Source organism: Archocentrus centrarchus, chromosome 23 (assembly GCF_007364275.1).
Source record: "Archocentrus centrarchus isolate MPI-CPG fArcCen1 chromosome 23, fArcCen1, whole genome shotgun sequence".
Lineage (NCBI taxonomy): Eukaryota > Metazoa > Chordata > Actinopteri > Cichliformes > Cichlidae > Archocentrus > Archocentrus centrarchus.
The window spans coordinates 2,857,631-2,869,896 of record NC_044368.1 but is presented as its reverse complement, the minus strand read 5'-3'; the positions used below and the strand labels follow the sequence as shown (position 1 = coordinate 2,869,896).

Here is a 12,266-nt window from a genome sequence, read left to right as displayed (position 1 = left end):
TGAGCATCATTTAAACCCCACAACTTACCTGAGTATTGTTGCTGACCATGACCATCCCTTTATGACCATCCTCTGATGGCTGCTTCCAGCAGGATAATGCTCCATGTCACAAAGCTCAGATCATCTCAAACTGCTTCCTTGAACATGACAGTGAGTTCACTGCACTCAGATGGCCTCCACAGTCACCAGATCTCAGTCTAATGGAGCACCTTTGGGATGTGGTGGAACGGGAGATTCACATCATGGATGCAGCCGACAAATCTGCAGCACCTGTGTGATGCTGTCGTCTCAATAAGGACCAAAATCTATGAGGACTTTTTTTTTAGCACCTTGTTGAATTAAGGCAGCTCTGAAGGGAAAAAGGGGGTCTAACCCAGTACGAGCACGGTGTGCCTAATAAAGTGACCGGGTGAGTGTGAATGAGCTTCGGGCTGCGGCCAGCAGGGGGCGCAGAAGCCACGTTTTTAAATATAAGGACTTGTTATATGTTTATTGTTTATGCGCACTTCCGTTTCATGAAGACCCAAACTGAACCCATAAATCAGAACTGCTCCTGAAATCAATCAGAGTACTCAAAACCCAGAGTAATCAGCAAGTTAGTGCAGCACAACGACTCCTGTCACAGTTGTCATATTAAATATTATAACTGTGGATAAATGTAACTACTTTATAAACTATTGGGGGACTTCAGTGTAAAACAGTGACTTGTTCTCAGGAGGTGGCACCTGATATATTAGTATTGTTTAATGTGGCTATAAAAAGCTCAGAAATCCATTATGCATAGATGCAGACTCAGCGAGTACCTCTGATCTATATTTAGTTTCAAGTGCTTCTATTGCTCTTCTACTGTAAAGTTTTTAATGCAATCCCAAAAGAATGATAGGAATGTTTTGGCTTCTGTCATGAGTCAAAACAAAAATAAAACTCAAATGTTCTACTGTTTCTGAACCCATCCCTGTGATACTCTGAGGTGTGTGTGTGTGTGTGTGTGTGTGTGTATGAGTGAGAGAGAGAGCTGGATAACTTTCCACTGTGACACTGCCGTCACACACACCTGAATGAAGCCACACACGCCCTCCTGGGGGTGGAGTTTCCTCGTGGTTTTAAGTGATGCGTTACGCGCCGCTCTGGTGTTTTTGCGCACACGAAGCGCAACAGGAGCGATTTGGACTATTCAAGAACTCGGAGCCTAATGTTGCTGCTTTCTCCGTGAAGGAAAACCATCTGTCCGGCTGCTGGTTTTAACCTCACGATGATTCATGTGAGAACTTTATGGGTAAGAAATATTTTTACTTTTCTGCACTTCATCGGATTTTTTGTAAAGCAGAAAATGAATTTGTATTTCATCTAAAGTTGCGGTATTTTTCAGTGATGGTCTGTAATACACTGAAAATGCTTCTAAATATATGATAGACTTCATAGTTTTCCTTAAGAATGTGAAACAAATATTAAAACTCTGATTTATCTGTTTTTGGCTGCATCATATAAGAAGGAGAAAAGGTGGAGTTAATGTTTCAAAATTGAAACACCATTAATATCCAGTTCCTTAAGCAGCAGTGAGTGCATTAAAGTGTATATTTCCATCTTCATTTGGTTTGTGAGCCTTTAAAGGAGAAATTTAGAGGATTTTTTCCTTTTCAGGAGTTATTTTAAATGTTGAAAGCAAAGATGGAAAACAGTGTAAAAATAAAGAAGTGTAGATCTGAAAATGAATCCAAAAATCCCGATAAGTTTTTGTTTGATGGCTTGCAGAGATGATTTACTAATAATCATGGATTGTTATAAATAAACCCAAAAAAAAAAACACTGGCTCCAAAAATGACTTTTGGGGGTTGTTTAAATAATTAGTAAAAATATTAAGTAATAACATAACAATGAGTGTATAAAGATTAAAAAAAATTTCCCCTTAATAAAAGCAGAAAATCTACTTTTATATGTGGATTTTTTTAGTGTTTCTTTACATAATTAGGAGGCAAATTGGTGCAGAAAATGGAACAAAGCTCAAAAGAAATGGAGGAACGTGAGTGTGTGTCCTCACACACTTATGTGTGTGATGGTAACAAAGTGTTGTGCTTGTCCTGCTCTCCTAATATTTTACTACATTTAATGGCCCGTGTCTGAGGACCCAAATGAACCAAGACCGGTTTCAGACCCAGACTCACTCACCTCGTCTTTGCTCAGAGGTTTCTTGGCACTCCTGTCACTTCCTCATTTCTGGCTTTTTAAACTCATCAGGCAGCATTTCTCTTTGTTCTGAAGCTGACGTGAGAGCAGCTTTAGGCAGGAATGTGCCGGGATGAAGATCTCGCTGGTTTCGGCTCCACGATCCTGTTCTGCGGCTGCCTGTTCTCGGTTAACTGGTCCGTCAGGTGCGCGTCTCTCTGCTGAGAGGCTGAGCTGTGAACTAAATTTACATTCCTGAGGGCAATGATGCACTCTGTGCTTTTATCTGACGGGAGCCGTCGTGGAGTTTTCAGTCTGTGAAGCGTTAAAGATTAATCCAGCGCTTTGTGACCTTCTAGCTTCTCCTCTCTAACAGCAGAACAGTTGTTAGTGGTTGCTGGTTTCTGCGATTGCTGCTAAATACTGAATAAACTCTGACAGTTTAAGTGCAGACATGATTTATTCACCTTAATGCACTTTTATTTAAAGATAAACCTACTTGTGCAGAGTTTTTTTGCATTATATTCTTCAAATCTTACATTTTATTGCTTTTTTTTTAAAAATTGTGCCAAATGTGAATATTCAGCAGTCTTAATGCAGAAATCCCACATAATAAAGGCCCTAATAACAATAAAGGGTAGCTGAAGGGTAGCCCCCCACCCCCACCCTCCCTTTAAGCTAACTTTAGTCTGATTGGTTGGCATTAATGCTGGGGCTCCTCTATGACATCATACAGGGCCAGTCTGAAGCCTGAGCTATCATTGTCTGACGTTTCATCCCTCCTCTGTGTCTGCAGGCTCTACTTCAGGAGAAGATTAGATGATTCTTCAGAGCAGAACCAGACATGGACCTCCGTCTGCACAGAAACTCTCAGCTCCAGTACGGGGTCAACGGGGGCAACTCTAGGCCAGGCGTGAGTACTCCAAAACCACTCAGGTTAACCCAAGCCAGACCAGATTTCCCTGAAGGTCAGGAGGGGGAAGTCAGGACCCCAAAATCTGGGCATAAGGTTTAGACTCTAATGTCCTCAATCCCACAAACATCGTGACACGAAACAGCAGATTCTAAGTTTAAGAAGAATCAGTCCAGTGAGCAGTAAGCGAATCAAAACACAGGTGGGATTAGTGCCATTCTAAAGATTTAGTGTTGAGCTTTTATTTTTTAGATAGGACAGTACAGTGAGAGTTGGAGGAGCAGTACACAGGAAATGGTCTGGGGCAGACTAAAACCTCAGCCCCTGCAGTAGCCTTCAGCATACGGCTCACCTGATGAAGCAGGTGAGATCCTATCATCGTGGCTATTTTGAGCATTTTGCCCTCAAGGCAACAGCTGAACTATTTTCCTTTCGTTCAGTGTGTTGGCATGGCTTTGCAGCCGCGTTGAATTGAAATAAAGTTACATTAAGGAGGTCGAACTGGGCGAGCCGATGCTACGAGGTGCCACACTCGAGTGACCTAACCCAGCAAACACCACAGAAACAGCAACTTTATCTCCTTGAACTGCACACGGACACTTCTTGGTTCCTGTTTATAGAAAAGGGTGCTAATTGGCTCCCAGCACTATCCCAACAAAGCCGATGTGTTGGCCATCGCAGGTAAAACTGGTGCTGCGTGGGGGAGAGTGGGTCACATCACGGAAGAGGAAAGAGTAGTGCTGTTCTTTTGTCTTCTTAAGCACAGCAAACAGACTCAGCGTATCAGGTGAACAGCTGATTGTTCAAACTACACGTTCACACCGGCTGAGGCCTCGACGCCGTGTTTACACAACGCACCCAGTCATCTCAGAAGCTGGGAAGCTACACCTGCCCGACAATTTAATCCCTTCACATGCCTTAGGGATGACATTCACTATCAGCGCACGGCACGTCCGAACCGGTTAAGCTGCAGTTTTTTAGGACCTGAGCTAAAAAAACTGCAGAGAAAACCAGCAGATCTGTGTGTTTGTCTCTGAGTGGTTGCTGCAGGTGTGTGTGAGAAGCAAATCAGTGCTCTCAGTAACCTCGTCGTGGCACTTTTCGTCTCAGCAACACCCCCCCTGTTGCCATGTGAACCGCAGCCTGAAGGTCATCACCTTGACATGGCTCAAATAAACAGCTCCGTCCAGGCTGGCGGCTGTTTGACGGTAATAAAGCAGCTTCAAACACCCCCGCTGTCCCGTTTTCAGAGCAGTTGTGTTTACATGTAGAGCTACTCTAAAGGTGAGGTCTGTCTGATCCACAAAAATCACTTCTATTGAAAAACTTTGAAACAAAATAGTCGTGTTTTGGCTTTTTTTTTTTTTTCCCCTCTCAGTCAGCAAGTGGAGGTTGTTGGGAACTGCAGAAAAAGCCAGAGCGTGAACACTGAGTGGAGATTTTGAGTCCTTAAAACTATGGAAAAGATTTCCATGCTCATACCAGCTGTAATTTTTAATTATAATGAACTACTTGTTCATGTAACGTGGCCTTTCTTTCTTTGTGGCCACCCCTATTTATTTTTAGGTCCATTACACATTGTGTCCCCTTAAGCCATGTGGTTTGGTTTAAATAGGCGGCCTCGATCCCTATCAGGACCGCAGAAAGACCTCGGTGAAATCAGTAGTCACTGAGTGTTGTTACTGGATACCCTGTTGTGGTGGTGTTCAGTGGAAGCTGGGTATGTAGAGGCGAAGGTGAAAGGGAGAAGAGGAAGAGGTGAGGTAGCCGTCCAATAGAAGAGAGGCCAGCTTGAGCCAAAAACAGGGTGGGAAAAGGAGCTTGGAGGAACAAACAGGTCTGTGTTCGCTCTGCACACACGCCTACTGTATGAGAAAGTCATACGTGGATGGTTTTCATCCACATATGTGGAGTTCACCGATGAATAGACGTGTAGGCTAACATTAGCAGCACTATTCTTCTATATTTTTTATTGCATTTAATAAAGTTTAATAGCAACACTTAAAATCATAGATTCAGTGACAATCTTTTATCTTCACCTTAAGTCTTTTTTTTAGTCTGTTTCAGTTCTAAACAGATGTGTGTAGCTACTGTGAGCTCACACACTGGTTTGTGAAATTGAGCATTTTTGCTGCCGCCATCTTGGTATTGTCTAACTCTGTGTGATTGACAGGTTGTTAGTCAGCGGACCGAAGCCAAAGTCCAACTTTTATATGGTCTGTGGTTCAATTACAAAGCTGAACACCTCGAGCTCTTACTGGAAATGACCTACTGGAAAATTAACACACTTAAACAGTAAAAAAAATGACACAAAACGTGGAGGCATGCTCTGGAGAGAAGAGGAATAAAAGTCAGTAGAAGCGAGACGGGTGGAAAGGTGAAGCTGCAGGGAGCAAAGGTCATGAAGGTGGATGAGTTTAAATACCTGGGGTCAACAATCCAAAGCAACAGACGGTGCACGAGAGAGGTGAAGAAGAAAGAGCAGGCGGGGTGGAGTGGGTGGAGACGAGGGTCAGAGGTCATTTGTGACAGAAGGAGAGCAGTAAGAGTGAAAGGGAAGGTCTACAAGATGGTGGTGAGACCTGCGGTGATGTATGGAGACGGTGGCACTGACGAAAAGACAGGAGGCTGAGCTGGAGGTTGAAGATGTTAAGATCTTCACTGAAAGTGACCAGGATGGAGTGGATTAGACATGAGTCCATCAGAGGGACAGCTCAGGTTGAGCAGTTTGGAACAAAGTTAAAGAGTCAAGGCTGAGATGATTCGGACATGTGCAGAGGAGGGATGGTGGATATACTGGACAAAGGATGTTGAAGATGGCGCTTCCAGGCAGGAGGAAAAGAGGAAGACCTCCGAGGAGGTTCATGGATGTAGTGAAGGAGGACGTACAGAGGGTTGGTGTGACAGAGGAGGGTGTAAGAATGGTTTGCAGTTATGAGGAACCTACAGCATACATTTATCACAGAAGCATGAAGGATGAAGGAGGATCATCCAGGATGCACTCACTGGTGGTGTCCTTTGGTTTCTTTTGCATCTAATTTCAAAACACTAAGACAGTGACAGCAGAAACACTCAGATTTGGGAGCTATCACGATGGCTTTGTTCATAAAGTTTTATATACAGGAAGTACACAAGTCTTTTTGGCCAACTAATAAAGCTGAGCACACAGTTTCTAAAACAATCAAAATGTGTCTCTCTCTCTCTCTTAAGTAGCAACCTTTGAAACTCCCCCTCCATTTGTAAATACTGGAAAAAGCTATTTGCGCTACCATGATTCACAGTAACATGACTGATTAAACTCTGACCAAAGCAAGATAGTAAAAATGATGAATAAAGAAGACACAATGATGCACCACGTCAGTGAGATTTTTAAATGTCTCATTGCAGGACGATCACACAGTGCAGTTTCTGAGTCAGGAGGAGCAGGAATGCATCCAGTTCTTCGAGAACACCATTGACTCACTGGAGGCAAGTCTGGAGGAGGATGACTGGAGGCTTGTGCGAGCGAGACCCATTGACAGCAGCATCGCTCCCAATGAAGGGGTCGATAGACCCCGTAGTATGAGAGCCAACCCTGGGGTCACTCTTTCTCCCCACCTCGCCAGACCTCCGAGCTCCAAAGACCAGGATATTATTGATCTGGTCCACCAGGATGTGGACTTCGTGCACACTAAAGAGCCGAGCTTCCGTCCCACTCATCCAGGTATTGTACAGCAGTTGGTGTTTGTGTGCAGGCCATAGTCAGGACAGTCAGAATATTTAATATGGTTTATGTAAATGAAGCAGATTAACAAATGAAAATCAGGAACTCCTCACCTGAGTTTGTTAATGACCTCCATGTTCTAAATGACTGAAGCCCTGGACATAACTAAACCTTTTGCAACCTGTTTCTGCCAGAATTTCAGAGTATGATGCCACCCCCTGAACGTCACTTCGAGATAAAGCCAAGGCATGATCCAATGGACAGCTTGCCTTCAGAGTATAACCCTCCCCTACCGAGTGGCGCCCCCAGGTCGACAGACAGCTCCTACCACCCACCAGGCTGTATCCCTACCCCCGTCCTCATTGCCCAGAAGATGGCCGAGAATCAGCCCGCACGAACCTCTAACCTCTTTCGCCACAGCAGCCTGGAGTCTGAAAAACCACCGAGCCTGAGCACAGATCATCCAGTGAAACAGGGTCCTCCTACCTCTGCTAAGCCTACCCGCTTCCCTGCCAACATCAACGTGATCCGTGGCAGCAAGGAGCACCAAAATCAGTCGCTGCCTAACGTGAAAATCCAGGAGAGACAAGCGCAGATGCTGGCAAACCTAGGTATGGATCACCCTCTGCTGCATAGCAATTCTCAACATGATCTAGGGGAGAAGCCTCAAAATATTCCCACTCGCAGCATTTCCTTCAGAGACCCCATACCAGACAAATCCAGGATAGAGGCCTTGTCTAAGCTAGGACTGACCAGAAATCGAGCTATGTCTGGGGGTACATCTCACCAGATCACCCCTAACAGTACCCCACTGGTTCCTCTTACAGGTGCAGGCAGCAGTCCCACTCCGCTGGAGGCTCATAATCCTGTAGCAACTGATACCGGCACCAAATCGCCAGTCCATGTTACTACCCCACCTCTTCATGTTGACAGAAAACCTGAGGTTCGGAGGACACCTTCCAGCAAGAGCTATGAAGATAGAAACCCCCAACCGAGCCTGCCACCTCCAGCAGTCACACAAAGCAGCTACCATCCACCTCCTTTGGAAAACAAGGCATCTGTCCCCCAGCCATCTGAGGTAAGCTCATTGGCGCTTAACAGCTATGGAGGAAAATCCATTGTGGTCAACCCTTCTGTTGCCTCCAAGGGTGAACCTGCAACCTCACCAACAAGCCACGAACCGACATCCCACCCACCTGCACTGTCCAACCCCAGTGAGCTCAATACCTATGGAGGAAAGAGCAAAGTCATGACCCCTGCTGCTCTAGCTGCCCCCAAGAACGACCTTCCTGACATCCTTAGCTCACACATTGACAGGCGTCAAACCTTGCCCGCCAAATCAGAGCCGCCGCCGCCGCAACCTGAGCCCAACAATTATGGAGGAAAGAGCCGAACCATTAACCCCATCACCGGCTTATATCGCACTGCAGACAGCCCAGCAAGGAGTTCCAAACCTCCAGCCCCAACAACGGCCCCAAGACCTCCTCGGCATTCCTACCATGGCATTACTACTCCCCAGAAACCAGCATCATCCTTGCCCACAGAACACAAACGAAGATCCAACTCCCTGTTTCGTCCCCAAGGCATCACTGTGCAGTTTTCTGGCCGAGGGGAGATGAACGAATCACGCAGGGAGGCACTGAGGAAACTGGGGTTGCTGAAGGAGTCTTGATGAGCTCTTTATTTTGGATTTATCCTCAGTTTCTACCTGGGTTAGGGTGTGGGGATAAAGACAGACTTCCACAGAGGAACTGAGAAACACTGCAGCTGAGTTAAACTGCTTTATGCTGACATTTTAAACCTCCTCCCAAGGTTTGGAACAAACTGATGCCACAAAAGGGAAGTCTCCTAGCGCACCTTTATTTGCTACATGAGTCTGAACTGGCAGAATCTTTTTAACCTGGCTTCCCTTTACTAAAAGCATCTTAGAAAAGTCCAGCATTTATTCTGGTGGTTCTCAAGCTCTGTGCTCTTTGGAAAGGGGACTCAGATTAAAGGTTGGATAGATTTTTCTTTTTTTTCTGTTCATGACAAAGTAAAACTGCATGTTTATTCTCAGACTGTGAAGTCTTTATCACCTCTGTTACATGAAAGCCTTTTTTTGTTTTCACCGGTTTGTTTACGGACTTTGGGCATTTTTAGTCAGCAGTATGTTTGTGTATTTTTTTCTTTTCAGTTAAAAGCACTTTTTAAAATTTCTAACATAAGGAATACTAAAGAGCAAAAAGTGATCTTATGTACTGGACCAACAGTGAAAAGTTGCTGGCTTTCTTTGAAGATGTGGAGCCGAGCCGAGCCGAGCAGGAGGATATTTTTACTCCAACGAACAAACCTCCCACACCAAACCACAGGCTGGTGGTATGGGTTTGAGGGCAGGACTTTTACTTTTTTACTCCGCAGAGGGAATACTTTAAAAACTGCTCTTTAGGGATGGGCGAGCACATAGCATTGTACAAAACACGAGCACTAAAACCACAGTCTAGAAATACATCCTGGGTTACTTATATGTTGTCGATAACTTTGCTGTTTCTGACATTTGCAAGTGTGTTATTTAACTGTCGTGTGTGTGTGTGTGTGTGTGTGTGTGTGTGTGTGTGTGTGTGTGTGTGTGTGTGTGTGTGTGTGTGTGTGTGACTCCGGCCTCTGTAGTTTACCTACAGTAACTTTTGAAGTAAATTTTATAAACATATGTTTACAGACTCCGGTTCTCTGTAGTTCAGCTACAGTCATTTTGAAGTATCTGATGGTGCATGTCTGCAGTGTGTAACTACTTTCTGAGGAAGCAGTCATATCTGCACAGATTGAGGATTAAAAGTGCCTTTTGGGGGGTAAAAGGGAAGCTGAGCGGCCATGTGAAAGCTGCTGCTATAACTCAACAGCCTGGTGTACTTTCTGACTATTACAATGTTCACATTATTAACTGTCTATTCTCTATATGCTTAATATATCGTATATTGAATCTTTGCCACCCATTAAACTGAACAATATGACATCTGTCTCCTTGTTTTTCTTTGAGGAAAGTGAAAAAGTAGTAGGTGCTGTTTAATGATTGGCCACATCTGGATAATGTGTCACCTCAGTGGAGATTTTAGGGTAGTACTCCAATGATTTTAGTCACAAAAATTGCACAACCTTTGGAAAACAGATGCCTAGACTCAAAGATGCCTCACTCGCAGTGGTGTCAATATGGCAGCCACATTGCTGTGGGGAAGCTGCACCTGTGAAGGTGTGTTAGAGCAGGACACCTATCGAGACTCAAAATCATCTTGAAACAAATTTTCCAGCTTTTAAACGATGAGCAGCACTTGGTGACAGTGGGAAGGAAAAACTCCCTTTTAACAGGAAGAAACCTCCAGCAGATCCAGGCTCAGGGAGGGGGGGGGGGGGGGGGGGGGTCATCTGCTGTGACCGGCTGGGGCTGAGGGGCGATAGTGTGGTCAGAGTATGTACAGGTGACGCCTGTGAGACGAAAGTTCAGGCTGCAGACTGGCTTTTTATAATATCTTGGAGAGAGGCTATCCCTAATATGGTCATCTCAGACACAGAGGCCCCACCCATCTGCTGTTTTAGACTTTGTACGGGAGGGGCAGCCAAACAGAGACCCCAAGGCTCAGAATAAGCCAACTAAAGGTTATTTTGAACTTATGCAAAGCTGCTTTAGATTCAGAATACATATCTGGAAATGAGCAGAATAGGTCCACTCTAATTTCTACTCTTTTATTTTTAGAAATGTTTGACTATTATAGAAATCAGAACAAACAGAGGTGATATGTTCCACCTAAAACTTTGGATTGCTCCTTTAATAGCGCAGTTCGAGCCCCACCCAGCTCGTGTTTTTATTGTGGAACAAAGTTCTGAAGGGTTTTCTGGCCCCTTTTCCACGTTTCACACTGGACTACTTGTGTTTTAAACAGCAGCAGCACTGAAGGAGCTGTCTGGACTGCAGACTCTTACATAAGCCTTCGACACAGAGGCTTTCATTCCTGAAGAGCGCTGCTGCTGCACTCTGGAAGAGTGTGTGTGTGTGTGTGTGTGTGTGTGTGTGTGTTTGAGGGTATCTAGGGCATCAGCGGGAGTGCCGAGGAATGACTGATGTTCTGCTTTTACCATTGTTTTTCTTAATGAGCATGCACGCCTGTCTTTGTGGACGACCCAGTGTTGCAATCTAACTTTAGCACATTTACTGTGTTGTTGCTCACACTGTGGACACATTCTCTAGTTATGTTTAGCTGAATTGCCAAAAAAAGGCGATGTTTACGCCCGCCCCAGATGTGACCTCAGGACCGCGTCATTGGGGGAAAAACCTTAAACAGATGTTAAGGTTTCTTCTGAGGTGTGTTTATGTTCCCCCTGCAAACACTGGACCACTGGAAGCACTAAAACAGCAGCACATCAGACTTTTTAACTGGACCTTTGTGTATTTTTACTGGCTGCACACCAGAAAAAAGTAAGTAAACCTTTAAAATGAATGTGGTGGAGTTTAAACTTGTCCAGCCAGCTTTTTCTGCTGGCCCTGGGTCAGCCAAATGCTCATACTGAACCCTGTTCATGTTACATCTGGCTCCAAATATGTTTCTGTCACCACTCTGGAAATGTAATCAGAGTGAATTCCAATTCTCGATGCTCAAAACGACACTCTGTATGAGTTGGGGTTTGGTTAACTGGTGATCCTAAATTGGATGCAGGTGCGAATGGTTGTCCATCTCTAGGTGTACCCCTCCTCTCACCCCATGACAGCTGGGATGGGCTCCAGTCACCCTCACGACCCTGAACTGGAGAAGTAGAAGAAATCATGATGATCTCCACAACGTATCACAAACTGATCCCGATCCAGGGACTCCACTCATTCATTCCAGCCTCGATGGAGACTTGATCAGAAAAATGATCTGGATCTGTTGGTTTGTCCATGCTCCACCCATCTGCTAAGTTTCACAAAATTCATTTTAATCCTCACATACAGCAGAACTAAACATGTTTACATCCTGACGCACAATCAAAAGTTTCCCCCCTTCTTAATAACTGTGTGCTTAAAGCTAGGAGCCACTTTGACAGACAGGTGTATCAGCGCTGGTGGCTGTAGCTGCGGCTCACCTCAGCTAACTGGACTGACTGGACTGGACGTCTCCTCTGAATTTCTGTTGGTGCCTTTTTGAGTGTTTTAATTATGAGATAATGATTACGTGGCTTGCTGTTTGGTGTAGATTAAGAAGTTTATATTTCAGTTCTGGTGAGTGAAATGCTAGTATTTTATTAGCCTGTTACTTTGCACTAATTAGAAGGTATCTAGATCTGTGCATGGCACCATACGTCCATCTTTTATATACAGTCTAAGGTGCCTGGATTGGTGTAATCAGAGCTCCTGGGACAGGACCAGGGGTGATCATCTTGCTTCATTGCTGGGAAACCCTGCGTCCTGGCGTTCACGTGGATGACATATAGCAGGCACTCGCTGATGGCTGTGGTCTCCTATCAAATTGCAAGAATGAC

At 44.8% G+C, this 12,266-nt stretch overlaps 1 protein-coding gene across 2 annotated transcripts; it reads left to right on the top strand.

Moving 5' to 3' along the window:
• Positions 1-1,142: 1,142 nt before the first annotated feature.
• proser2 (proline and serine rich 2) lies at positions 1,143-9,756 on the top strand. 2 transcript variants are annotated; one of them, XM_030720324.1, is made up of 5 exons: positions 1,143-1,276; positions 2,960-3,076; positions 6,464-6,779; positions 6,974-7,390; positions 7,607-9,756. In XM_030720324.1, the coding sequence occupies exons 2-5, from the start codon at positions 3,008-3,010 to the stop codon at positions 8,449-8,451; spliced, it is 1,647 nt and encodes a 548-aa protein (XP_030576184.1). In that variant the 5' UTR covers positions 1,143-1,276; positions 2,960-3,007; the 3' UTR covers positions 8,452-9,756. The 2 variants fall into 2 exon arrangements, with proteins under 2 accessions (XP_030576184.1, XP_030576183.1); XM_030720323.1 differs by having other exon boundaries at positions 6,974-9,756.
• The last annotated feature ends 2,510 nt before the right edge of the window (positions 9,757-12,266 follow it).

Excerpts from the sequence above, each read along its gene's own strand:
- proser2 (XM_030720323.1), top strand. The coding sequence starts at position 3,008 with ATGGACCTCCGTCTGCACAGAAACTCTCAGCTCCAGTACGGGGTCAAC. Across the intron at positions 3,077-6,463 it reads GGGGCAACTCTAGGCCAGGC|GACGATCACACAGTGCAGTT; the intron begins GTGAGTACTCCA and ends GTCTCATTGCAG. Across the intron at positions 6,780-6,973 it reads CTTCCGTCCCACTCATCCAG|AATTTCAGAGTATGATGCCA; the intron begins GTATTGTACAGC and ends TGTTTCTGCCAG.